The sequence below is a fragment of the Akanthomyces muscarius genome (genome assembly GCF_028009165.1).
Source record: "Akanthomyces muscarius strain Ve6 chromosome Unknown contig_16, whole genome shotgun sequence".
Taxonomy (NCBI): Eukaryota; Fungi; Ascomycota; class Sordariomycetes; order Hypocreales; family Cordycipitaceae; genus Akanthomyces; species Akanthomyces muscarius.
The window spans coordinates 710,881-731,010 of NW_026611617.1; the positions used below are offsets into that span (position 1 = coordinate 710,881).

The 20,130-nt window shown below is 51.6% G+C and overlaps 10 protein-coding genes across 10 annotated transcripts; 4 read left to right on the forward strand and 6 right to left on the reverse strand.

Moving 5' to 3' along the window:
• Nucleotides 1-73: 73 nt before the first annotated feature.
• Nucleotides 74-2,306, forward strand: LMH87_008280 (uncharacterized protein; the record flags this gene model as incomplete). The annotated part of the gene is made up of 4 exons (XM_056196554.1): nt 74-175; nt 222-316; nt 363-1,344; nt 1,389-2,306. 4 exons carry the CDS (start codon nt 74-76, stop codon nt 2,304-2,306), a joined length of 2,097 nt encoding a protein of 698 aa, XP_056057377.1.
• Nucleotides 2,307-2,421: 115 nt separating this feature from the next.
• On the reverse strand, nt 2,422-2,957 carry LMH87_008281 (uncharacterized protein; the record flags this gene model as incomplete). Its single annotated transcript, XM_056196568.1, has 2 exons — nt 2,422-2,717; nt 2,774-2,957. 2 exons carry the CDS (start codon nt 2,955-2,957, stop codon nt 2,422-2,424), a joined length of 480 nt encoding a protein of 159 aa, XP_056057378.1.
• Nucleotides 2,958-3,563: 606 nt separating this feature from the next.
• On the reverse strand, nt 3,564-5,114 carry LMH87_008282 (uncharacterized protein; the record flags this gene model as incomplete). The annotated part of the gene is made up of 3 exons (XM_056196581.1): nt 3,564-4,415; nt 4,482-4,787; nt 4,836-5,114. 3 exons carry the CDS (start codon nt 5,112-5,114, stop codon nt 3,564-3,566), a joined length of 1,437 nt encoding a protein of 478 aa, XP_056057379.1.
• Nucleotides 5,115-6,675: 1,561 nt separating this feature from the next.
• LMH87_008283 (uncharacterized protein) lies at nt 6,676-8,794 on the reverse strand (the record flags this gene model as incomplete). Its single annotated transcript, XM_056196593.1, has 6 exons — nt 6,676-6,828; nt 6,900-6,935; nt 7,120-7,682; nt 7,730-7,912; nt 8,114-8,135; nt 8,183-8,794. The coding sequence occupies 6 exons, from the start codon at nt 8,792-8,794 to the stop codon at nt 6,676-6,678; spliced, it is 1,569 nt and encodes a 522-aa protein (XP_056057380.1).
• A 232-nt stretch (nt 8,795-9,026) lies between these two features.
• On the forward strand, nt 9,027-9,854 carry LMH87_008284 (uncharacterized protein; the record flags this gene model as incomplete). The annotated part of the gene is made up of 1 exon (XM_056196604.1): nt 9,027-9,854. One exon carries the CDS (start codon nt 9,027-9,029, stop codon nt 9,852-9,854), a length of 828 nt encoding a protein of 275 aa, XP_056057381.1.
• A 134-nt stretch (nt 9,855-9,988) lies between these two features.
• LMH87_008285 (uncharacterized protein) lies at nt 9,989-10,522 on the reverse strand (the record flags this gene model as incomplete). Its single annotated transcript, XM_056196616.1, has 1 exon — nt 9,989-10,522. One exon carries the CDS (start codon nt 10,520-10,522, stop codon nt 9,989-9,991), a length of 534 nt encoding a protein of 177 aa, XP_056057382.1.
• A 351-nt stretch (nt 10,523-10,873) lies between these two features.
• Nucleotides 10,874-12,091, reverse strand: LMH87_008286 (uncharacterized protein; the record flags this gene model as incomplete). Its single annotated transcript, XM_056196627.1, has 1 exon — nt 10,874-12,091. One exon carries the CDS (start codon nt 12,089-12,091, stop codon nt 10,874-10,876), a length of 1,218 nt encoding a protein of 405 aa, XP_056057383.1.
• A 2,425-nt stretch (nt 12,092-14,516) lies between these two features.
• LMH87_008287 (uncharacterized protein) lies at nt 14,517-15,915 on the forward strand (the record flags this gene model as incomplete). The annotated part of the gene is made up of 6 exons (XM_056196638.1): nt 14,517-14,635; nt 14,693-15,337; nt 15,396-15,411; nt 15,461-15,465; nt 15,692-15,725; nt 15,775-15,915. The coding sequence occupies 6 exons, from the start codon at nt 14,517-14,519 to the stop codon at nt 15,913-15,915; spliced, it is 960 nt and encodes a 319-aa protein (XP_056057384.1).
• A 1,047-nt stretch (nt 15,916-16,962) lies between these two features.
• On the forward strand, nt 16,963-18,957 carry LMH87_008288 (uncharacterized protein; the record flags this gene model as incomplete). The annotated part of the gene is made up of 4 exons (XM_056196650.1): nt 16,963-17,083; nt 17,153-18,043; nt 18,278-18,445; nt 18,524-18,957. 4 exons carry the CDS (start codon nt 16,963-16,965, stop codon nt 18,955-18,957), a joined length of 1,614 nt encoding a protein of 537 aa, XP_056057385.1.
• Nucleotides 18,958-19,235: 278 nt separating this feature from the next.
• On the reverse strand, nt 19,236-20,074 carry LMH87_008289 (uncharacterized protein; the record flags this gene model as incomplete). Its single annotated transcript, XM_056196661.1, has 2 exons — nt 19,236-19,737; nt 19,785-20,074. 2 exons carry the CDS (start codon nt 20,072-20,074, stop codon nt 19,236-19,238), a joined length of 792 nt encoding a protein of 263 aa, XP_056057386.1.
• Nucleotides 20,075-20,130: the final 56 nt, after the last annotated feature.

The following is a 20,130-nucleotide window of genomic DNA, read 5'->3' on the forward strand; positions in this document are numbered from 1 at the left end:
CCCGTCGCAGAAAGTTCTCACGGCTTCGGCCTCCATCATACATTGCTGTTGCTATCCTAATTAACCCTCCAACATGCCGGCGGAACACAGCGCATCTCGCAGGCGGGGCGATTCCGAGCGCCAGCAGACACGGGGTCGACTCGCTTGTTTGCGCTGCCAGCGGCGAAAGATCCGTGTAAGCACAGCCAAGGAACCCGAGATTAGCAGCTAACCCTTCACAGTGCGACGGCGACTTGCCGACCTGCAAAAACTGCCGAAATGCAGGCGTTGTTTGTGCCGATGGTCTTAGTGCGCGTCTTAAGCACCTACCACGGGCGTGAGTGAGAACCACCTCGACTTGTGCAGACACTAACCTCGTCAAGCGAGATTTCAAGCCTCAAATCGCGCATCGTGTGGCTAGAGTCGATTCTTCGACAGAGGTGTCCTGAGGTCGATTTGGAAAATGGACAGCCGCAGGACATTGACCCGGCCATGCTAGACATGTCGTTGGAGCCGGACACCAGCATCATTACAAGTGTTGATGACACTGCACAAATTATTACAGAACCTGAAGATCCCCCCGAAACATCTAGGCCGGCATTGGAGCAAGTACTGGGCGGCAACAGCTCGTCTGCGCATGAGATCGGTATGCTGTCGCTTGGTGCCAGCCAAGACTCGAGATATATAGGCCCATCAAGCGGTTACTTTCTCGCCAGAGTCATGTTGAGCAAAAACTGCGACTCAATCAGCGGCGACGAGGCACAAAAGAACAACGTCTATATTCCAGGAGAGCTCATCGAATCCTGCACCGGACCGCTTCCCCTACCGCCGAGGCCGTTGGCCCAGCGGATCTGCGACGCCTACTTTGAGTTTATCCATCCACAGTACCCCATACTGCATCACCAGACGACCTTGGATGCCGTGGACCACATGTATCAAAACGATAACGTGACTCCTGTCATGTCATTTCAGGTTTTCATGGTCCTTGCCGTCGGCGCGACAGCATTGTCCATGCGCTCCAAGGCTCGCTTACCCAATGATTCTTACTGTCTCGCGGCGTTGGAGGCTTTTGCGCAGATCAACATCGAAAACTCAATACAGGGCCTTCAATGCTTGTTACTGCTTCTTGTGTTTGCACTGCATAGCCCGTCTACCAGATTCAATGCGTGGTATCTTAACTATCAGTGCTTGGCTGCCGTGTTGGACTTGGGCTTGCAAAGAAACATCACAGTCAAGTCTGGAATTTCGCTGCTCCAGCAGGAAATGAGAACCAGACTCTTTTGGGTGTGTATACTTCTGGACAGAACGATCTGCACAATAATGGGGCGACCGATTGGCCTTCGCGACGAAGCCTGTGAGCTACGAGTAAGTAGATGCAGTGCTGTGGAGGACTACGCTGACAGGGACAGTTGCCGCTAGAGATTGAAGACGCCATGTTAAATGTCCCGCAGGATGGTTCACCGAGCGAAAGGCCTCTTGGGGTCTCATACTCGATCCATCTCTTTCGCGCCACAAAGATCAACTCGGAAATTAAATATGTCGCCAACAGTATTGTCCAAGAGGCCCCGAGGTACGCGTACCCACCACAGACGGATATACACGGCTGGCAAAAGAATGTGCTGCAGCAGCTCGACGAGTGGCAATCAAACATTCCTTTGGACAGCCAAAACCCGAATGAGTTTATGCAACTTGTGTGCCAACTCCGCTACCACGGGCTCTGCCTGCTTCTGCTTCGGCCAAGCCCAGCCATACCCAAGCCCACGGCCGACGCCCTAGTGCGATGCTACAAAAGCGCCACCGAGAGCATCCAGATACTGGAGCAAATGTATCGGAAAAACCTTCTTATCCATAATTGGGTCAGCCTGCATGGTTTAGTTCTCGCCGTTTTGACTCTCCTCTACAGTGTTAGGGCAGAGCCCGAGGTGGCGCGGGTGACACAGGCCGATGCCCTCATGGGGACGATAGTTTCTGCGCTGGGCATCCTGAGTGCGACTGGAGAGCACTGGGCGGCTGCGAAGAGGTGTCGCGATATTCTTGAGGACGCGGCAAAGTCTACTGTTCAGTGGCTGCAGAGCCAGTCGGCGCCGCCAAGCCTACTGCAGCCAGCCCACGGCCGCTCGAGATCCAGTCGTGCCAATGTGCAGTCTACAAATGAGGAGGCCCAACGAATCAATGAAGACATGGGCATGCCATGCTTTGATCCCGTGGAGATGGAAAACATGTTTCCGTCCTTTGATGGCTTGTTTGGAGACGGCGAGGCTGTGAACATTGATGTTATGATGCAGAGTCTATTCCAAGACTTTATACCGACCACAGGGCCTGAATAGCCAACTTCATTACAGAAAGCAAACTCATGAAGAAGACACTAACTGAATTGGAGAGCGGCGTCTCCAGGCTCCTTCAAGCTTCTTCGCGCTATAAGACACATAGTTGCCTTCCAAACTACTCCAAGAAAGCCACGTGACATTTTGTTCCGATTTGCGGGTTTGTGATATTCTGGTAAGTTTGTGGCCTGTTTTTGAGGTAGCAATCCCCTGAAGCTGTGCCCTCCATCGCTGCCACCATGTCACTCCAGAGAGGGATATACGAAACCCCCACACAGGTACCCTTTGTCGAGTTGTAATAGTTCCACGACGCACATGCCCACATGCAATTATTGAAGTCGGAGGCGAAGAGTGAAAAGAGCAGGCCTAAGCCGTCCTTGTTGCAGTACATGGTGAATGTTGGTTGGTTAAAGACTGCAGGGAAGGTTAGAGATTTCGCAAGACATAGAACGTGGCAATACAAGGCTTACAGGCGGTTTGTTCTGTCTTGCCGGTGGTCTTCTCATCTTTGTCGGAGCAGCCGTTGTCAAGGGAAGAAAAGGATTTTGAGTTTGTATCGCTGTGTTTACTAGCAATGACACCGGTACCAGCTGAGAGGCCGACGACTGCAGCGTACGAGGCAGCAATGACGATTGAGAGCAGGAAAACGAGCATCGTATATCCTCATACGATTCTTCTCTTTTTCGTCAAAGGTGTAGATGCTATAGGGACGGAATGGCCCTGGTAGTTGGGAGTTTGAGCATCATCGGAAGAAATCTCGTGCCTCAATAGTGGCTGGCCATGGGATGGTGAACCAATGCTGGAATGCTGAGTCGACCAAGGCTCCTGGTAGTGGTGGATAAAATAATACTTCATAAAAAGTATTATATTAATTTTTGTTAAAAAAAATAGTGAGATACTTATATATAGCTTTTTCTTTACTATTAATCTTATATATATTTCTATACGCTATAAAGTGATTTTTTAGGTAGTGGATAAAGATACTTATTTTTATAGTGAGGTGACCGCTAAAATTAAGGACCCTGTGCGGATAGCAAAAAAGTGCTGCGCGGATAGCAATACTCGTAATTTAATACTAGAGATTAGTGTGAGATGTCGCCGGTTGGATTGGAACTCATTCCTCACTAGCCCATCTCTCCATTTCTCTTTCATACATTCTGACGATTACTAGAATGAACAATAATTCCGTAGATGGCCGGCAGCCCTTTGGCCATGTAACACTTGTTTGTCAAACCCCTTTTCAAAGGAGCGCTTAAGCACTTATTCGCGAATGGCGTACGCAATTAAGCGACCCAGCCATCCGCGAACTCGCTTTGGATTTTCTCGAATACAAGTCGACAAGACGGCTGCACTAAACGCAAAGGCAAGCCTCTCCCGCCACTCCTTTTCGACAGGGTATCGTCTGGCGATAAGTGTACCCAGTGCCTTGGGGGCTACAAAAAGAGCCATGTCCTTGCGGCGGGCTTTTGTTTCGACGAAGATGCTCCAGCCGCAGAGGGCGCAAGCGGTTCCGACACCGATACCCGAATCCAAGCGTCGGCATGCTGCGATATCCCGGCCAGCGATAAGAGGTCCGATGCGGCTGCGGGCGAGGCAGACGCCGTAGTAGCTTAGAGTAATGTAGGTGGCGAGGAAGGCTGAAGACCGAGATGCGGAGAAGAATGACCTAAGAATCGCTTTTTTTGAAGGGCGGCGGCGTAGACGAAAGACCAACGCTAGTGGCAAGTATGTAAACATGGCCGTCTGCCAGGATTTTATAAAACGCCTAATGGCTCGTTCCTCGCAGGTAGTTCCGTGGCCCGTATGGAACATGACGCATGGGAAAGGCCATGTCTTAGTCGCGTCACCATACTCTTCTGGCAAGTTGTAGTCTCTGCATACAGAAGCCAGGGTGGCGTCACCATCGATAGGTTTTTCTCCATAGACGATAGAGCCGTCGTACAGTCGCCGTAGTGTATAGATGATTCGCTCGTCGCCCTGTGCGGCTGATGTGATCCATTTGTTATACCGCGAAGGCAGGCGCTCCGGGTGGAAGAACCAGGACCACATTATCAAGCTACAGGAGACGGCAAAGATTGTGGGGTCCGCCATGTAGGAGATGAGGGATTCAGCCTAGTGTTAGTGTTAGTTGATAATCTCTTGCCCAACACTCTTGCTGCGCTTGGTTGCAATGCATACTTTTGTCCAATTTCCGCGCGCCTTGCGGCTGGCTTGATGGCGAGTCCAAGCTTCGCCGACAATGACATCAACAGCTCGACTAACAGTCAAGAGAGTAATGTCAATTGTGTTACCAGCTAATCTGGTGACGTTGTTGCCTTCCACTGCCTCCGGCTGCTCCTCCCAGCAGGATGGGCACTGCGCAGTCTGCAACAGCCACAGACCGGCCCATGCAGATATAAACGCTGAGAGCCATCGTGATAGCCTGAGTTTAGTGATGGTGGTAAGAGGAGTAATTGAAGAACTAAGTAGACTATAGACGGGTGCCTTTATAAAATTAGAAGCTGCATAGGCACATAGCATACAAAAACGTACCTGAAAGAAGGAGGGCCCTGCAGCCAGGACGGCACAAAATATAGGTAAGCGCTGGGGATAAAGGCCGGACATGAGGATCCGGACCAAACTTCGCAGAAAAGACTTCTTCTGATACTGGCGTTCATCGCAAGAGCCATCCCTGGCTCTTCCCAAAAGTTTAACGTGCTTCGAGACCAAGCTCAGTATTTGTGGCACAACAGTAGCGCCGTAGCCCATAAGGTAGGATCGAACCACGGGCCGTAGCGAGGGTGGAATTGACTTGAAGGAGACGGCAGCCATTATGTCGACTATTGGTGCCTTTCGTACAACAATCTGGACCAGTGGAAGAAGCGCAGCCAAACTGGAAAGTCACGGAGCTCGCCTTGCCGGTTTTTTTCTTCTTCGGGGTAACAGCCAAAGATGACTGTTATCAGGGGAAGCTGGGGGGGGATTGGGGGTGATCTAGTCTTCTCTTAACCCCGACTTGTTAGCGTTTGACATTGTGCGCTAACCGCCAAGGGATAAGGATCGTCGTATTGCTAGTCTGTAATTGGGACTGGCTATTTAAATTTCGTTTATTTATTTTTGCTTTATAGCTACTCCCGTTCCCGTTCCCTACATTTTCCTAGCGTAACCGAGGTGTGTAGAGTAGCATATGTGACTGGCCGATAGGGGCTGTTTCACCCATGTGTGCTTTGGCCGTCCACTCTATTGTCTTTAAGGAAGCAAGCTTTATAAACACAAAACGCTCGATTTAGGAAAAGAAAAAAAATGACATCTAATCTCGGCGAAAATATGCCATGTTTATTCGGCGGGTCTCGAACACGCAAGGAGGGCCGATAGGAGCGGCGATTCGGAACGCCATCACGACTTACATCCTACCTACGGTACGCTACGGCGCGGAGGCGTGCTACCAAGGCCTCAGCAGAGCGGAGACCTTGCCGTCCAAGCCGGACTTGTACATGATCTCGACACGTGTATTAATAAAGCGGCGATCTGAGTGGCACTGCCGGCCTAGAAACGGACCTCTTCGGCTGCCCTAGACTGAGAGAGCGGGATTCCCCCAGCTAGCATTCTCCTTTAATAGATTCCGCCAAGAGCTGCGGCAGAATATGCAAGGCTGGACAACAATCTTCCTCTCGTATCCCGCCTATACCTAAGCGCCCTTCCCATCTGATTTATCGGCGCCAACAAAGAACACCCGCGCAGCACTGCAACACAGCAGACCACATCGAGAGAATGGAACTGCATAGCAGAAGGTGAGGCGGCTAATAACAGGCTCCCAACGCATAATCATCTACTTTGGCCAAGGCAGCCGTGGGGATGCGATTTTGCCGAACCAGACTAAATACTCGAATGCCATTACTCAGTTTGCTTCACTGCTCCCGCATTGTGACGGCACGGGAAGGCTGCGCTTGTGGCTTTTGCCGGGGAGACCTCCCACTTATCATTTACTAGCTGAGCGTTTCGAGCCAATAAGAAACGTCCTAGCTCCGCTCAGCTAAAATTCATCGCCATGATCCATCTCCAAAAACATACATTATGCTTGATGTCGGGCCAGGCAGTGCATGAGACGGCCTTAGGCGAGTAGGACAAGTTTTTCAGGTCCTCCCCCGCGTTCTCGACACACTTGTCCTAAAGAGCCACGGCAGGTGAAACTGGTAGCATTCTCGAAAGAATATTCCGGTTGGCATATATCTTACGCTAATAGTCTTCTGCATTAACGACTTGCTCCGCTTCCGATACTCATGACCCTAACCCTAATTCTCGCCGACCGCCGCTCTGATCCGTTTCAGCAGAAACAACCAAGACAAAATCTTCTCTCCTTGGCTGCACACTCGCCGGGCACAGTTTCGTCTCATCACAGCTCCTCCGTAGTTGCCATGGACTGGCTCGATCGACTTCGCGACTCGGCAGCACGATTCCCCTCACCTAGACCCGACGTGGCACCCTCAGGGAACGTAGCCAGGAAATCACATGCGGTTCCTGATTCAGATGGTAATTGAAGAGAAAGCTAAGAGGCAGACAAAGCTTAGTATGTGTATTCGTAAACTGAGGAAAGCGTATGCAGCTGTTTCTGCTTACTTTAGGCAGGACCAGCTGCTGTGAGAAAATCGAAATCTGCACCATGTTGCGCTTGGTTCACGGATCGAAGATAGAGGCCGCGGTAGCCTCGCGTCTCATGTCTCATGTGCCACGGGGTTGTCCCTTTTTCTTTTAGCATCTCGGTTCGTTCTTCAATTCTCCGCGATATCTCGTCCTTGGAGATTTCCACCTCGAGTAGTCGCCTCTCCACGTTGCATACGACCCAGTCGCCTGTGCGGACGATCCCCAGCACAGACGATGGATTGGCCGCCTCGGGAGAAACATGCAGTGCAATGGTACCGCCCGCCGTACCGCTCATTCGGCCATCGGATACGCGCAGCATATCCGTCACACCCTGCTCTGCTAGCTTGCGCGGAATGGGAATCATGCCTGCTTCGGGCATGCCTGGGTTGCCGACAGGACCGATGTTCTGGAGAACCAGCACGCTGTCCGCCGTGACATCGAGGTCATGGTCGTCCAAGCGTTGAGCGAGGTCGGCTGAGCCTGCAAAGACAACGGCTCTGCCACGATGGTTTAGCAGGTGTCTATACTTTGAGGCACTTGCCTTCATGACTGCGCCGCCGGGCGCCAGGTTTCCCTTGAGAACAACGAGCGAAGACGAGGGATAGAGTGGCTCCGCAAACAGCTGAATGCAGCTGAGACTCTGAGGGACAGAAAGGGGGGTAATTCTCGCTAGCTCTTCTCCCAGAGTATTTGCCGTGTAAGTTCTAGCCCCAAGATGGAGCAGCGGCTTGAGTTGATGAAGAAGAGCGAGCATGCCACCTGTGGTCATTAGCAGTCAATTGCTACTGAGAGTAGAGCCATCTTACCAGAATTGTGGAAATCAGTCATGTAGTTCTCACCACTTGGTTTTAAATCAACCAGCAGTGGTGTTTTGCGCCCAATCTCATCTACTGTATCTAGCGTGATTGTCCCAGCCACCAGCGGATGCCGCCCTACAATGGCCATGAGATGAACCACTGCATTTGTTGATCCACCGATCGCCTGCAATACTGTAATGGCATTAAGAAAAGATTCCCGCGACAGCAAGTCTTGCGGTTTTAGGCCGTTTTCTTTTTTGCATGCGGCTACAGCGTGTTTGCCCGTTTCTTCCGCGATGCGTAGTCGCGACGATGATACTGCTGGAGCGGATGCGCCAGCAAAGGGCATCAGACCCAGCGCTACCAAAATGCAGGCCATTGTACTCGCCGTACCCATAACACCGCATGTGCCAGCCTGTTCCTTCTTTAGTAAAAGTATACAGCTGAAAATAAGCAACTTACAGTAGGCGCAAGCTCGTCATTAATCGCGGAAATGTCTTCAATGTCAATCGCCCCGGCGCGAAACTTGGCCCAATTGTTTCGACAGTCTGTACACGCACCGATACGCACACCGCGATGACTACCCGGCATCATCGGCCCCGTGACTAGGTGCAGGATGGGCTTATTCGCAGAGATGCCGCCCATGAGCTGCGCGGGCGTCGTCTTGTCGCAGCCGCCAATCAGCACCACGGCGTCGCACGGCTGCGCGCGTATCATCTCCTCCGTGTCCATGCTCATGAGGTTGCGCAGGTACATGCTCGTCGGGCTGGCAAACGACTCGTGCAGGCTGATGGTGGGAAAGTCAATGGCCAGGCCGCCAGCGAGCTGCACGCCGCGCTTGACGGCCTCGATGAGCTGCGGCACGTTGGCGTGGCACGGGTTGAAGCTGCTGTACGTGTTGACGATGCCGACGATGGGGCGGGACAGCGCATCTTCGCTGTAGCCGAGGGCCTTGATGAAGACTTTGCGGAGGAACAGCGAGAAGTGCGCGTCGCCGTAGGAGGTGAGGCCTTGTCGGAGGCCAGTGCCCTCCTGAATGGGCGCGCTCAAGTCATAGTCTGGATTGGAGCTCATCTTGGAAAGTTGATCTATCATATAAATGACATCTTGGGGTTCAAAGGAGTCTTGGAAATATATGTCCTCTGATTGATGGATGCCGCCCGATGTCGTCATGCCGGCCCCGGAGCCGATGCGGAGAAGCCCCGTCCGGTGCGGACATGAGCCGCTGCTCTTGGCTTATAAGATGCTGCTACTAATCTGAGTGGAAAATGCATGCGCTATCGATGTGGCAACTCTCAACGCCAAAATGCTTAATCTCTCGGGGAAAATTGCAATCGTTATTGGTCTCGGCCAGACAGAGTCCGACTTAGACCCAGACTGCTGGGGCATTGGCGCTGCGTGCGCTGTGCAGCTTGCACGACAGGGCGCCATCATATTTGGCGGCAACCGAACAGTCACTTCCACATTGAAAACACAAAGAGCCATTAAAGATCTAGGCGGCCAATGCCATGTGCAGGAAACAGACGCCACCTCGTCCGAGTCGGTCAAGTCTCTTGTCGACGCCTGTCTCGCTCAGCATGGCCGCATCGACATTCTCATCGCCAATGTAGGCTACTCCCAGCCTGGCAACGCAGCAACAATATCCGAAGACGTGTGGGACGCGCAAATCAACATCAACCTCAAGACAGCCTACCTCGCATGCCATCATATGCTCCCCGTCATGGAAGCGCAGTCCAGCGGGGGTGCCGTCGTCTGCGTCTCGAGTATTGCCGGTCTGCGCTACATTGGCAAGGACCAGATTGCGTACAACACGGCCAAGGCAGGCCTATTGCAGTTTGTCAAGGCCTCGGCAGTCAGCTTTGCAAGGAAAAGCGTCCGCTTGAACGCGGTGGTCCCAGGACTGGTTGAGACGCCGTACACGCGGACCATGGCGGAGCGCTATCCCCCGCCCGGCGGTGGTGGATATGAAGAGTTGCGGAAGCTTCGCGATGAGCAGGTGCCGACTGGTCGCATGGGCACTGCGTGGGATGTGGCCAATGCCACTGTATTTCTGGTGTCGGACGAAGCGAGATACATTACGGGACAGGAGTTGATTGTGGATGGTGGTATAACAAGCTCAACAGGCAGAACTTAGTTGAATGTGATGTGATCTTATCTTTCTATGGTTCGACCCTGTCTCCTCTAGTCTAGACACGAAGTCTATCTACATTGCCTTTTGACTCTAAAATGATTCTCATAATAAAATGCCCGCCCTTCTGTAATGCTCTATTAAACGGGGGTGTTGACGCCAGTCGACGGATTCTTGGCCGACGCCCGCACAAACTTGGTGTGCTGCGCCAGCGTCACCGGCGTCCGCGTCCCATCAAGCGCCAGCTTGTCGATGCGAATCGAGACAAATGCCAGGCTCCCGCCCACCTTTTCCGACGTCGCCACAATCTCCAGCTCGTCGCCGATGACCGCCGTGCCCAGGTAGCTGAGGTGCATGTCGGCGCTGGCGCCCGTCGTGTCGCGCAGGTCCCACGAGGCAATGGCCATGCCCGTCGTCATGTCGACAATGGTGGCGGACACGGCGCCGTGCAGCCCCCCGCGACTGTTGACATGCATGGAGTCAAGCACCAGGCGGCAGACCACCCGGCCCTGTGACGCTGAGTGCAGTGTCAGCGTCGACAGGATGGTCCCGTAGATGGGGCTGCGCCGTTTGAGGGCGTCGAGGACGGCCTGGACGTGCTGCGTCCGGATGGCGTCCGAGATGACCGCGCCGGCCCCTGCCGGAGCGAGCGGCTGTATTTCTAAAGGGGCCATGGGCGGGATCTTGTCTGATGCCGGAGATGGCCTTTTTGTGTGTCTGTTTTGTGCTGTGGTGTGTGACGTGTAATGAAGGAATGGGATGCCAAGTCTAGGATTGGAAATTTTCGGCCTGCGCCCGTGGACTCGGAGTCGCACGGCCGGCGCAGTGGAGCCACGACAGCACTTACACGGGCGTAGCAATATATACAAGTAAACATTATAAATTAACGGCGCTCTCTATGGACGCTTGACAAGAATAGAATATTTTTCGAAGCGCATTGCAATCTTGAGTCGTCGCTCATGTCCATCACATCAGCTAATCTGAGCCCCTGTATCGTACGCTGTCCATTTATGCTGGACGGTCGCTTATAGAATCGCAGCGACGAGCCAACCGGCTCCAACAACACCGAGGATGGAGCCAATCTCGAAGCGGGCGCCAGAAGCGTGGACAGAGCCAGCAGGCTTGACGGTCTGACCCGGAACGCTGGTCGAGTTGGTGCTGCTCGGCTTGGGCGAGTTGCGAAGGCTGCTAGCTGTCTGTGTCTTGCTGGTGCTGCTAGTGCTGCTGGTGTTGCCGGTATTGCTGCTATCGGACGGCTTTGAAGCAGCAAGCGGAGTCTGGACAGGTTCCGTTGCACCATTAGGGTTGTTGTTGTTGTTCTCGCCCTGGTACTTGGTGTTGGAGCTGGTGCTGGGCGCGGTGTTTGAAATCGAACCAGAACTAGAAGGAGGGCTGGTAGGAGCAGACGGCACTGGAGCTAAAGAGCTAACAGTAGTAGAGCTGCTCACAGTAAGGCTGCTGGGAGGAGGTGCCGGGTTGCTGCTCCGGCTAGGGGGCGGAGAGCTGCTGCTAGCCGAAGAGGGCATCGAGTTACTAGACTGGGACCTGGTACTGACTGGAGGTGTACTGGTGCTAACGAGCGGAGTAGACGTGCTGGAGCTCACCGAAGGGGGAGGCGACTCGGTGCTCCCAGGCGAGGGAGACTGGGTGCTGGCCTGAGGTGTGTCGGTGCTCACCGGGGGAGAAGGTGTGCTGATACTGACGGAAGGAGATGTGCTAGGACTAATGGATGGAGGCGTGCTAGGACTAACGGGAGGGGAAGGCGTGCTGTTGCTAACTGAAGGAGGCGTGTTGCTGCTCACGGGCGGAGGGCCGCCTCCACAGAAACCGGCAGGCTGAGCCGCGACGCAGGAGCAGAGAGAGCCCAAGCCGTTAATCACACCAAAGACATTGGCACCGCAGGTAGTATCTAAGCACTTAAAAGCGGCGGCCTTGACGTCGTCGAGCTTTGAGCACTGGCACTGGTAGTCCTCGGGACCGCAGCCGACAGTGGCCCCGGCGGAAACAGTGCAAGCCTTGTCACAGACCGGAATAGCGCCGGCCTTGGCCCTGCAGGAACAGCCACCCGTCAGGGAAGGAGAAGGGATGGCTGCGGGCGAGCTGGGGGTGACGTTCGGCGTGGATATCGGAGTGCCGGTTGGAGTGCCGGTTGGGCTGCCGGTCGGAGTGCTGGGGGTAGGGGTTGTCGAACCCGGCAGACCGCCGTGGTTGACGCAATCGCAGGTGGCGTTGAACTTGAGCATGAGATCAGGCACATGGGCTAGATCTGGATTGCAGGTGTCGAGGACGCAGTTGGAGGCAAACACTTGAACATGCACCTTGTAGGCGGGCTCGCATTCGCAAGTCAAGTCGGAAGCATCTCTTCTTCAGTCGAATATGACAGCGGCTTTGTCAAAACATTGTTTCTGGTAGGCGTGTTAGCAAAGCATTCGTATACTTGCTGGCGAATTGGCATTTCGTCACTTACAGCACAGGCAGGAACGACGACTGGTAGAAACGAAAGGCTGTATCAAAATGTCCGACTATCTTGATTGAAGCGCATAAAAAGAAGAAAGGCAATCGGTGCCGAACGCTGGTCACGGCCATAGGTTATATCCCATCAGGCTGCTGGCCTGAGCTGTCCGCCCATGCAGATGGTCTCGGGTCGGAGCTGGACCCTGGTCCTTGGCATGCACGATATTCCACAAGCACTTCTCTCTGGTGGGCGATCTCTTCCGGCGGGTCTATATACTAGAATTTCTAATAATCTCTTATAGATTAGTTAGTATAAGAGCTACTACTTAAAGATAAGTAAATATATAAGTTTCTAATAGTTTATTTAAGTAAAAAACGTAAAAGTTACTATACTTATATAAGGGGCTGTATAAGTTCTAATTTTATTCAAAATTCTTCCTAATATAAGGTTTTAGAAAGACTTATTTAATCTAACTAATAATCTTATTATAAAGAGGAAGAATTAAAGAATTAAAAGAAGAGATCCCCTAGATCTCTCCTAAAATATTGTTAATGTATTAACTATAGTATAATCAAGTAGGTAACTATTAGATATAGGTATTATAACTATATAGTCGCGGTCTATCTTTTCTAGTGCAAGCTCAGCCACGGGTTTGATGACGCAGCCAGATACTCCGCTGGCGTTGTACATCTCTGAAAACCCCTTTGCCACCTCGGGAGCACTGTCGTCCAACTGTATCCCAACACCGAGGCGGTCCGTGTATGCCTGGTCCGCCAATGAGATCGGATCGCGTTCTGCATTCGGAGATGATACAAGAGCGTCAACCGCGGTTGGGTACGCGAGGATAGAGAATGCGCAGTTCGTCACCTGGTCCGCAAGCAGACCGAATCTCTTGAGGAACCAGGCAAGCGTGTCGGCAAAGATGCAGCCGAGTATGACCTTGGCATTTGCTGCGCGCACTGCATCTCCGATATTGTGCACCAGGATTTGGCCTGTCTCACTCCACAAAGCAGCAAGGTCTAGCGTGGACAAGATGTAGTCGTACTTGACCCGAGACATCAAGGCCGGGTCTGTTATGTACGAGAAGTTCGACAGCTTTTTTATTCCTTTGTCGTCGTGGCAATGAAGCAGCTATGGGCGCTGCAATTGCTCTGCTCGGTGCGGGCGAACCAGAAATGTGACGTCGGCGCCAGCAAGATTGAGACAATAGCCAAGGACGAGGCCCATGGAGCCGGCACCAATGACCAAAACCTTGTGCTTCTGTTGCTCAGTCATAATTGTTCGGTGTAAACAGTTTCCTCATTTGAACTAGACTTGTAATTATAATGAGAATGTGGCATCGGCTTCTGGATGAGGCCTGGCTCAAGCGAACCCTTTATAGCTGCTACTTGCTGTGTTGATGGAAAGGGAGGCCATCAGTAGAGTTCGAATGCCAGACACACGTGCGAACTTTCTGATCTACGCCTTTTGAAGCTAAGCGTACTTAGGGTATTTACTTGGAAAAATGTAAGTATTTGAGTGCCTATCGCCTCATAAATGGTGGATCCATGTTGCCGAGCGGTTGTGGTGGTACCAAGTACCAAGCCTTACATATGGTACGGCAGAGAGGACGCTACAACAGAATCTCAACCTTGATTTCTAAAGTAGTACAGCCGCAGATGACGTGTATGCTGATTCGGCGCCCCCGCAGGGTTCGGGACATGAGTTTCCCCAAGGCTAGGAATACTGGGTACTGGTGCGACGGAGTGGTCGGAACATGGCCCGCAGGGCTAGATCATCGCTTACAGGGGTCGGTCGCTATTTAAAGGCAGTGCCGATCCTTGCAAGCAGTATTCCTTTTCCCGGAAGTACCGGTGGTAGATACAACGGTAAGGAAAATTAGAGTGCGCACTGAGGCGTGATTGCATAGGCCGCGGCGGAGCGGGTAATTCGCATTGATCAGCGTCTAGTACGCTCGGTTAGATGTTGTCCAGATTAGACTTTTGCCATACAGGCATCTGCATATTACCTGTTAGCCCCACGCCCGTCATTCGGGCGAGCTAGCCCTGCAGGCCGATGTGGCATGCCCATCTCTCGCTAAGGTTTTGGCTCGGCGGCGTTCAGCGGAGTCCAGCGGAGTTTACAAATCCAATCTCTTATATCTGGCTTCAAATAAATGACTGGCATTGTGACATCAAACTTGCATGGGTCGGCCTCTCTGATCGGCATCGAACATGCAGGCGCCACAGACCGATAGCGGACTCCCACAAACGTCAAAGCTGTCATGCTTCTCCTGCAGGAATCGAAAACAGAGGTGTGACAGGCACTTGCCCAGCTGTTCAAGGTGTAAGAGGTATGCATCTCGGGAACTTGTTTCAATGAGAAAGAACCGAGCTAAGACTTCGTATAGGCTGCTACTTGATTGCGTCTATCCTAGGCGCGACTCCCAGGGCTTGAACGCAGAGCCTGGAGCGGGAATCGTGCCGAGCCTCAGCAGAGTAAAACCCGAAATCAAGAGATTACGGGATGACCTTCTCTGTCTTACCACCCAATTATGCCAGCCTCACTCCCCTCAGTTTATTTCATGTCATAGACAACTCTTCACCAGCATGTTGGAGAGCCACTTTTCGACTACTCATATGTGGCTACCTCTAGTGCAGAAGACGTCTGTCGCTGAAAGACTAGATGGCTCACAGACACACCAAAGCCCGGCTTTTCTTCCCATGCTTTTAGCAATTTGCCTTAATAGTAAGGAAGTCTGCGGCATGGGATCTTTGCAAAGTCTCGAAGAGGCCTTGTTTGCTGCTGCAAAGAGATATTACTGGGGATCACAGCCGACATCCGCCCCAGCCATGGAGCTGATTGTGGCCGGAATACTTTTATCAACGTACGAGTACGGGCATGGCTTAGCGCAGGAAGCCTACATGACCATCTCGACGTGCACCGCTATGATTCAAGTTTCGGGTCTTCTTTCATACCACAAGAATCGGGTAGATGCATCCTCTGTGGTAGTAGAGCAGTCGCGCGCCGTGTGGGCTGCAATCATGATAGAGCGGTAAGGGTGATTCATCCCTAATATGATACTATGAGCGCTAATTCTGTGCTATCTTTAGGTTGATTGCATTAAAGGCAAATCAAAGAATCTGTTCATCACCTTTGACCAAGCTTATCGAAGCAGGCGCAGTAGGTACAAGCCACATCCAAGTCATGCACAGCGACAGCAGCAATACGACGAATGGTCGCATTTTGGGCAATCGAATTCGAGCAGTCACTCTGCTTGACGAAGTCCTGCACCTTGTTGGAGATGGAGATGGAAGCCTGCCAGTGACCGGTACGGCTTTCAATGCACTAGACGGGCAATTGATAGCGTTCTTAATGTCTCTGCTGGAACAGGATGCTCACACACTAGGATCTTGCTGCGAAGCAATGACCATCACTACTCTGTATGCTATGCATCGGTGAGGCCAAAGTGATTATACTAACAACGCACAGTGCAATCATTCGCCTACATACTTATCGATTGCAGTGGATGACACGCGATTCACTATCTGCCTCCGATCGATTCACATCGTCTGCAACTTTAGAAAAGGTGGTCTGTATTACTCTCGAAAATGTAGAGGAGCATATGAGTAATGGCGCAGCCACGCAGTTTACGCATCGTCATGGTGACCAAACCCCTTACGCAGTTGAGTTGGTTCGTCAAGCTCTACGTCTGTCACTTGTTATGGGATTTGAAAAGCAGGGCTGTTTACATGAACACTCGAAGGACTACTTGCGGCGTCAAACATCACGATGGCCAATTGCGGCGGGTACAAACGGCCCATTGTGGGTGAAGGTAGTAACGCATACCTCCTGAATGCCCTTCTGGGGAACCATTCGATGAGCTCCTTCGGCAGCACTATAGTCCTAATTAGGCCAATATGCAACCTACTAGAATTCTTGCCAGTAAATGGGAAGCCCGTCGATCAAAAGTCCGCCGCTTCCACTGCTCCACTTATCGACCCCTGTAGCACTTGACTTTTTTGTAACTTATGCAAATGTTAGGATTCAAATAGGCGGAGTTCTAAGTTAGACCACATAACGAGCTTAGACGATTAGAGTTTATCGGAGTTGGGGTTTAGTTCCCACGGTTAGTGGCCGCTTATAAATCTTATTTTGTTGTAACCAGGTAGCACGATATGTCGCCGCTTACCCGTCGGTCAAGTTTGTATGTTGACGGTACCACTTATCAAATTCAGCTACCAACCTATCGAGCACGTCCCCATTAGCAATAGGTTCTATTCATCTGACGCTTCGCTGGAAAATAACGTCGTGTTTAGTGGGCACCGTCTCTGCGGAAGTCCTGGAACTGGACTTGGCGGAGCTCCAACCAAGCTTATCGGCGTTCTCCCGGCAGTTTCAAAAATGCAGCTTAACCGAGATTTGAAGAGTCCTTGTAGATCTCAATCCTTTCTATCAACACTGAAGCACTGAATTTGTAATCATATGTCATAGACTGCTACGTAGTGCTCATGATTGGCCCCAGCGACGTCGACGCGAAGTCGGCTATCAGCTTCTGATCAACCGAAATGTTGCCGCGGCAGCTACGAGAATAAATAAGGCTGACAAGGTCTGGCGGCTCAAAGATTCTCAATTCTCGAAAAGCATTCGATTTTATGCAGTTACCGTTACCTCGTAATTATGTTCACACGACACAAGAACCCTATACACAACCCTTTGCGTTATGCCGCAGCAGAACGGCATTCTGGTCCTCCTGTTACGGTGGCGGCGGCGAGACGAACTTTGCCAACTTATGATTACGGTATGAATCACAATATAACCTGAAGTGTATCTGTAATAACTAATACTTCTTCTTCTTTGACTCGCATAGTCATCGTTGGCGCTGGTACAGCTGGATGTGTGCTCGCTAGCAAGCTGTCCGAAGATCCTAATATAACTGTGCTTCTCCTCGAGGCTGGCGGAGACAATAACAAAGTTTTGGAGACAAAAGTACCTCTCATGTTTGCGAAACTTTTCCACACTAGCCACGACTGGAACTACTATACCGCGGAACAGCAGTCTATTGCCGGACGCCGATTGTATTGGCCGCGAGGTCGAATTCTCGGTGGTTCATCATCATTAAATGCCATGATGTACCATCATGCCTCGGCTTCGGATTTCGAGGAGTGGGTCACTGTGCATGGTTGCGAGGGCTGGGGATACAGCGATCTTGTTCCACACTTCCGAGCGGTTGAAAGATTTACACCAAACCCGGCTCGGCCGGAGATTAATACAGATCACCACGGAGATGCCGGTCAATGGCACGTTGGCTACTCTTGGCTGTCCCCGATCGTTGAGGACGGATTTCTCCCGGCTTGTCATGATGCTGGCATCAGTCCAAATAGTGACTTCAACTCGTCTGGTGTCAGTCTTGGTGTTTCTCGATTCCAAACTTTTATAGACACCAAAGGCCAACGATCCTCACTTGCCACTGCGTTCCTCGACCCCGAAGTTATGAAACGACCGAACTTATATGTGGGCTGTGGGGCTTATGTCACGAAAGTATTGTTTGATCGAATCAACAACGAGAAGCCTACCGCGATTGGTATTGAGTTCCAAACTAGCCGAGACAGCGTACGCTATCACGTACATGCCAAGCGAGAGGTGATTCTTTCGGGAGGATCCATCAATACTCCTCAGATTCTTACATTAAGTGGCATCGGATCGAGAGAGGAACTACGAAAGCATGCAATTGGTTTTGTGCTTGCAAACGACCACGTGGGTAAATGGTTGAAAGATCATCTTTGCAGCAGCCCTATACAGTGCAAAACAAGGGCAGGGTTCTCACTTGACTATCTTGCGAACGAAGTCAAGGCTATTCCAGCTTTGGTACGATGGCTGTTGTTTGGAACCGGACCTCTTACTAGCAATGTAGGGGAAGCTGCTGCATTTGTCAGGTCATTTGAACAAGGGAGTTCAGGCTCGACTGACCAACCTCCAAAAGATTACTCTTCAGGAAAGAATGCACCGGACTTGGAAATCATCGCAGCTCCATTCAGTTTCAGCCACCACGGGGAAGAGCGACCTGTAGACCAGGCGGGCGTCTTCAGTTTCGTCCCGATTTGCCTTCGGCCACAGAGCAAAGGCACCGTCAGCCTCAAGAGCACAGACATTTTTGACCACCGTAAGACATATCCCAAAGCATTTGTTCTATATCTGGCATATCACCTTCCTGAATGTTCGCTGAGCTTTTCAAATCTAGCAATTATTGACCCCGAGTACCTCACTGATGAGGAGGACAATGACAAACGTGTCTTGATAGCGGGCCTCCGTCTTTGTCTCAAGATCATGCGCAGCCCATCATTCGAGCGCTATTTCGAGCCGGTCCCGACTGATGATGATACTTCTTCATATTGGTGGCCGTATTCTTGCAGCGACCCCAATAGTATCACTGATGAGCAACTTGGTCGTTTTTTGGTCGAGCGGGCCTTTACGCTTTATCACCCTGTCGGCTCAGCACGTATGGGCCGTTCACCGTCTGACAGCGTTGTTGACTTGCAGTGTCGCGTGCACGGCACAAACGGTCTGCGCATTGTCGATGCGAGCATATTCCCGGAACAAATAAGTGGCCATCCGACTGCACCAATTGCTGCCATTGCCCACAAAGTTAGTGAGATGATTGCAAAGGCTAGATAAATATCATTTAGAGTACTTAGTCCGAGAAGATACCACGCTGCCTGGTAGAAAGACGGGTTTTCAGGCAGAGGTCAATATTTTGTGCATACACTGCCGGAGACCATAAACTATAGAAGCAATTTAAAAGTTGCACTGGCTCGGGAACTTTGCCCAGGATCTCCAGTGACAAAGGCTACACTGCCTCTAGCTGATACCTGCGCGACGTTGAGTCAGGTTTTGAAAGCATATCTAGTAGCACAAAAGTCACCCTCCTGCCGATTTGTTCTATTCCCAATGCTCTATGGCCCGAAATCATCAGCCACCTGAGCTTGTCGCTGAGGTTTGCCACAGATCCCGCCAACGATCATCAGCAACACAGCGCAAAGCTCCACGCCATACACAAGAACAACTTTCGTTGCGAGACTCCCACCCATGGGATCGAGACTGTGTAGCCTAGAAAACGCAAATGTAACTTCGTGTGCGATGCGTATGGCGTGGAATACAAACGCAACACCGGCAGCAAGAAGCATCACGTATGCGCCAAAGTATGTCTTCGTCGAGCGATATGACCAAATGTGGCGTGCGGTCCAGCCGAGCCAGCCACAAAGCACGACGAGAGCCGCGATGACAACGAGATAGCCAATCTTAGCGAGCATTGCATTCTTCACGCCACTTTCTGTAGAGTCATCGCGAGTGCCTCCATATGAAGCCACGCCGATGCCAGCAATGTTGATGAGATGACCGGTACCCAGAATGATGCGTTGTCCCAGCCATTGGGGCTTACGTCGGGTGATGATATTCCTGTCAATAATGTTAGAAAAGACAGGTAGTTGTGGTATGCCACTTACACTTCATACGCCACTCCGATCAGCGCCAGTGTCAGGCAAGTCACCAGCCCAGCGTCGACTGTGGATGTGAAGCCGTTTCCCACCATCGGGTCATGGCGTCGCATTATAATGTACACGTCTCCTGCAATGCGAAGTCCAAGATAGCTGAGGAGAAGCGGCCAGCATAGAAGCCCTTTTTTGCCGTGTTTCCAGGTGATCCATGCCACGAGGGGTACAAGGACAGTGTGAACTGCGACGCTTGCAATAGCAAGATTGATGCTGCTGGTGGGGTTCGGGATTGCCGACATCATATCGAAGAAAAGTCAAACAGGAGAATTACTTGGTGAGAATGATATGATGATACTTG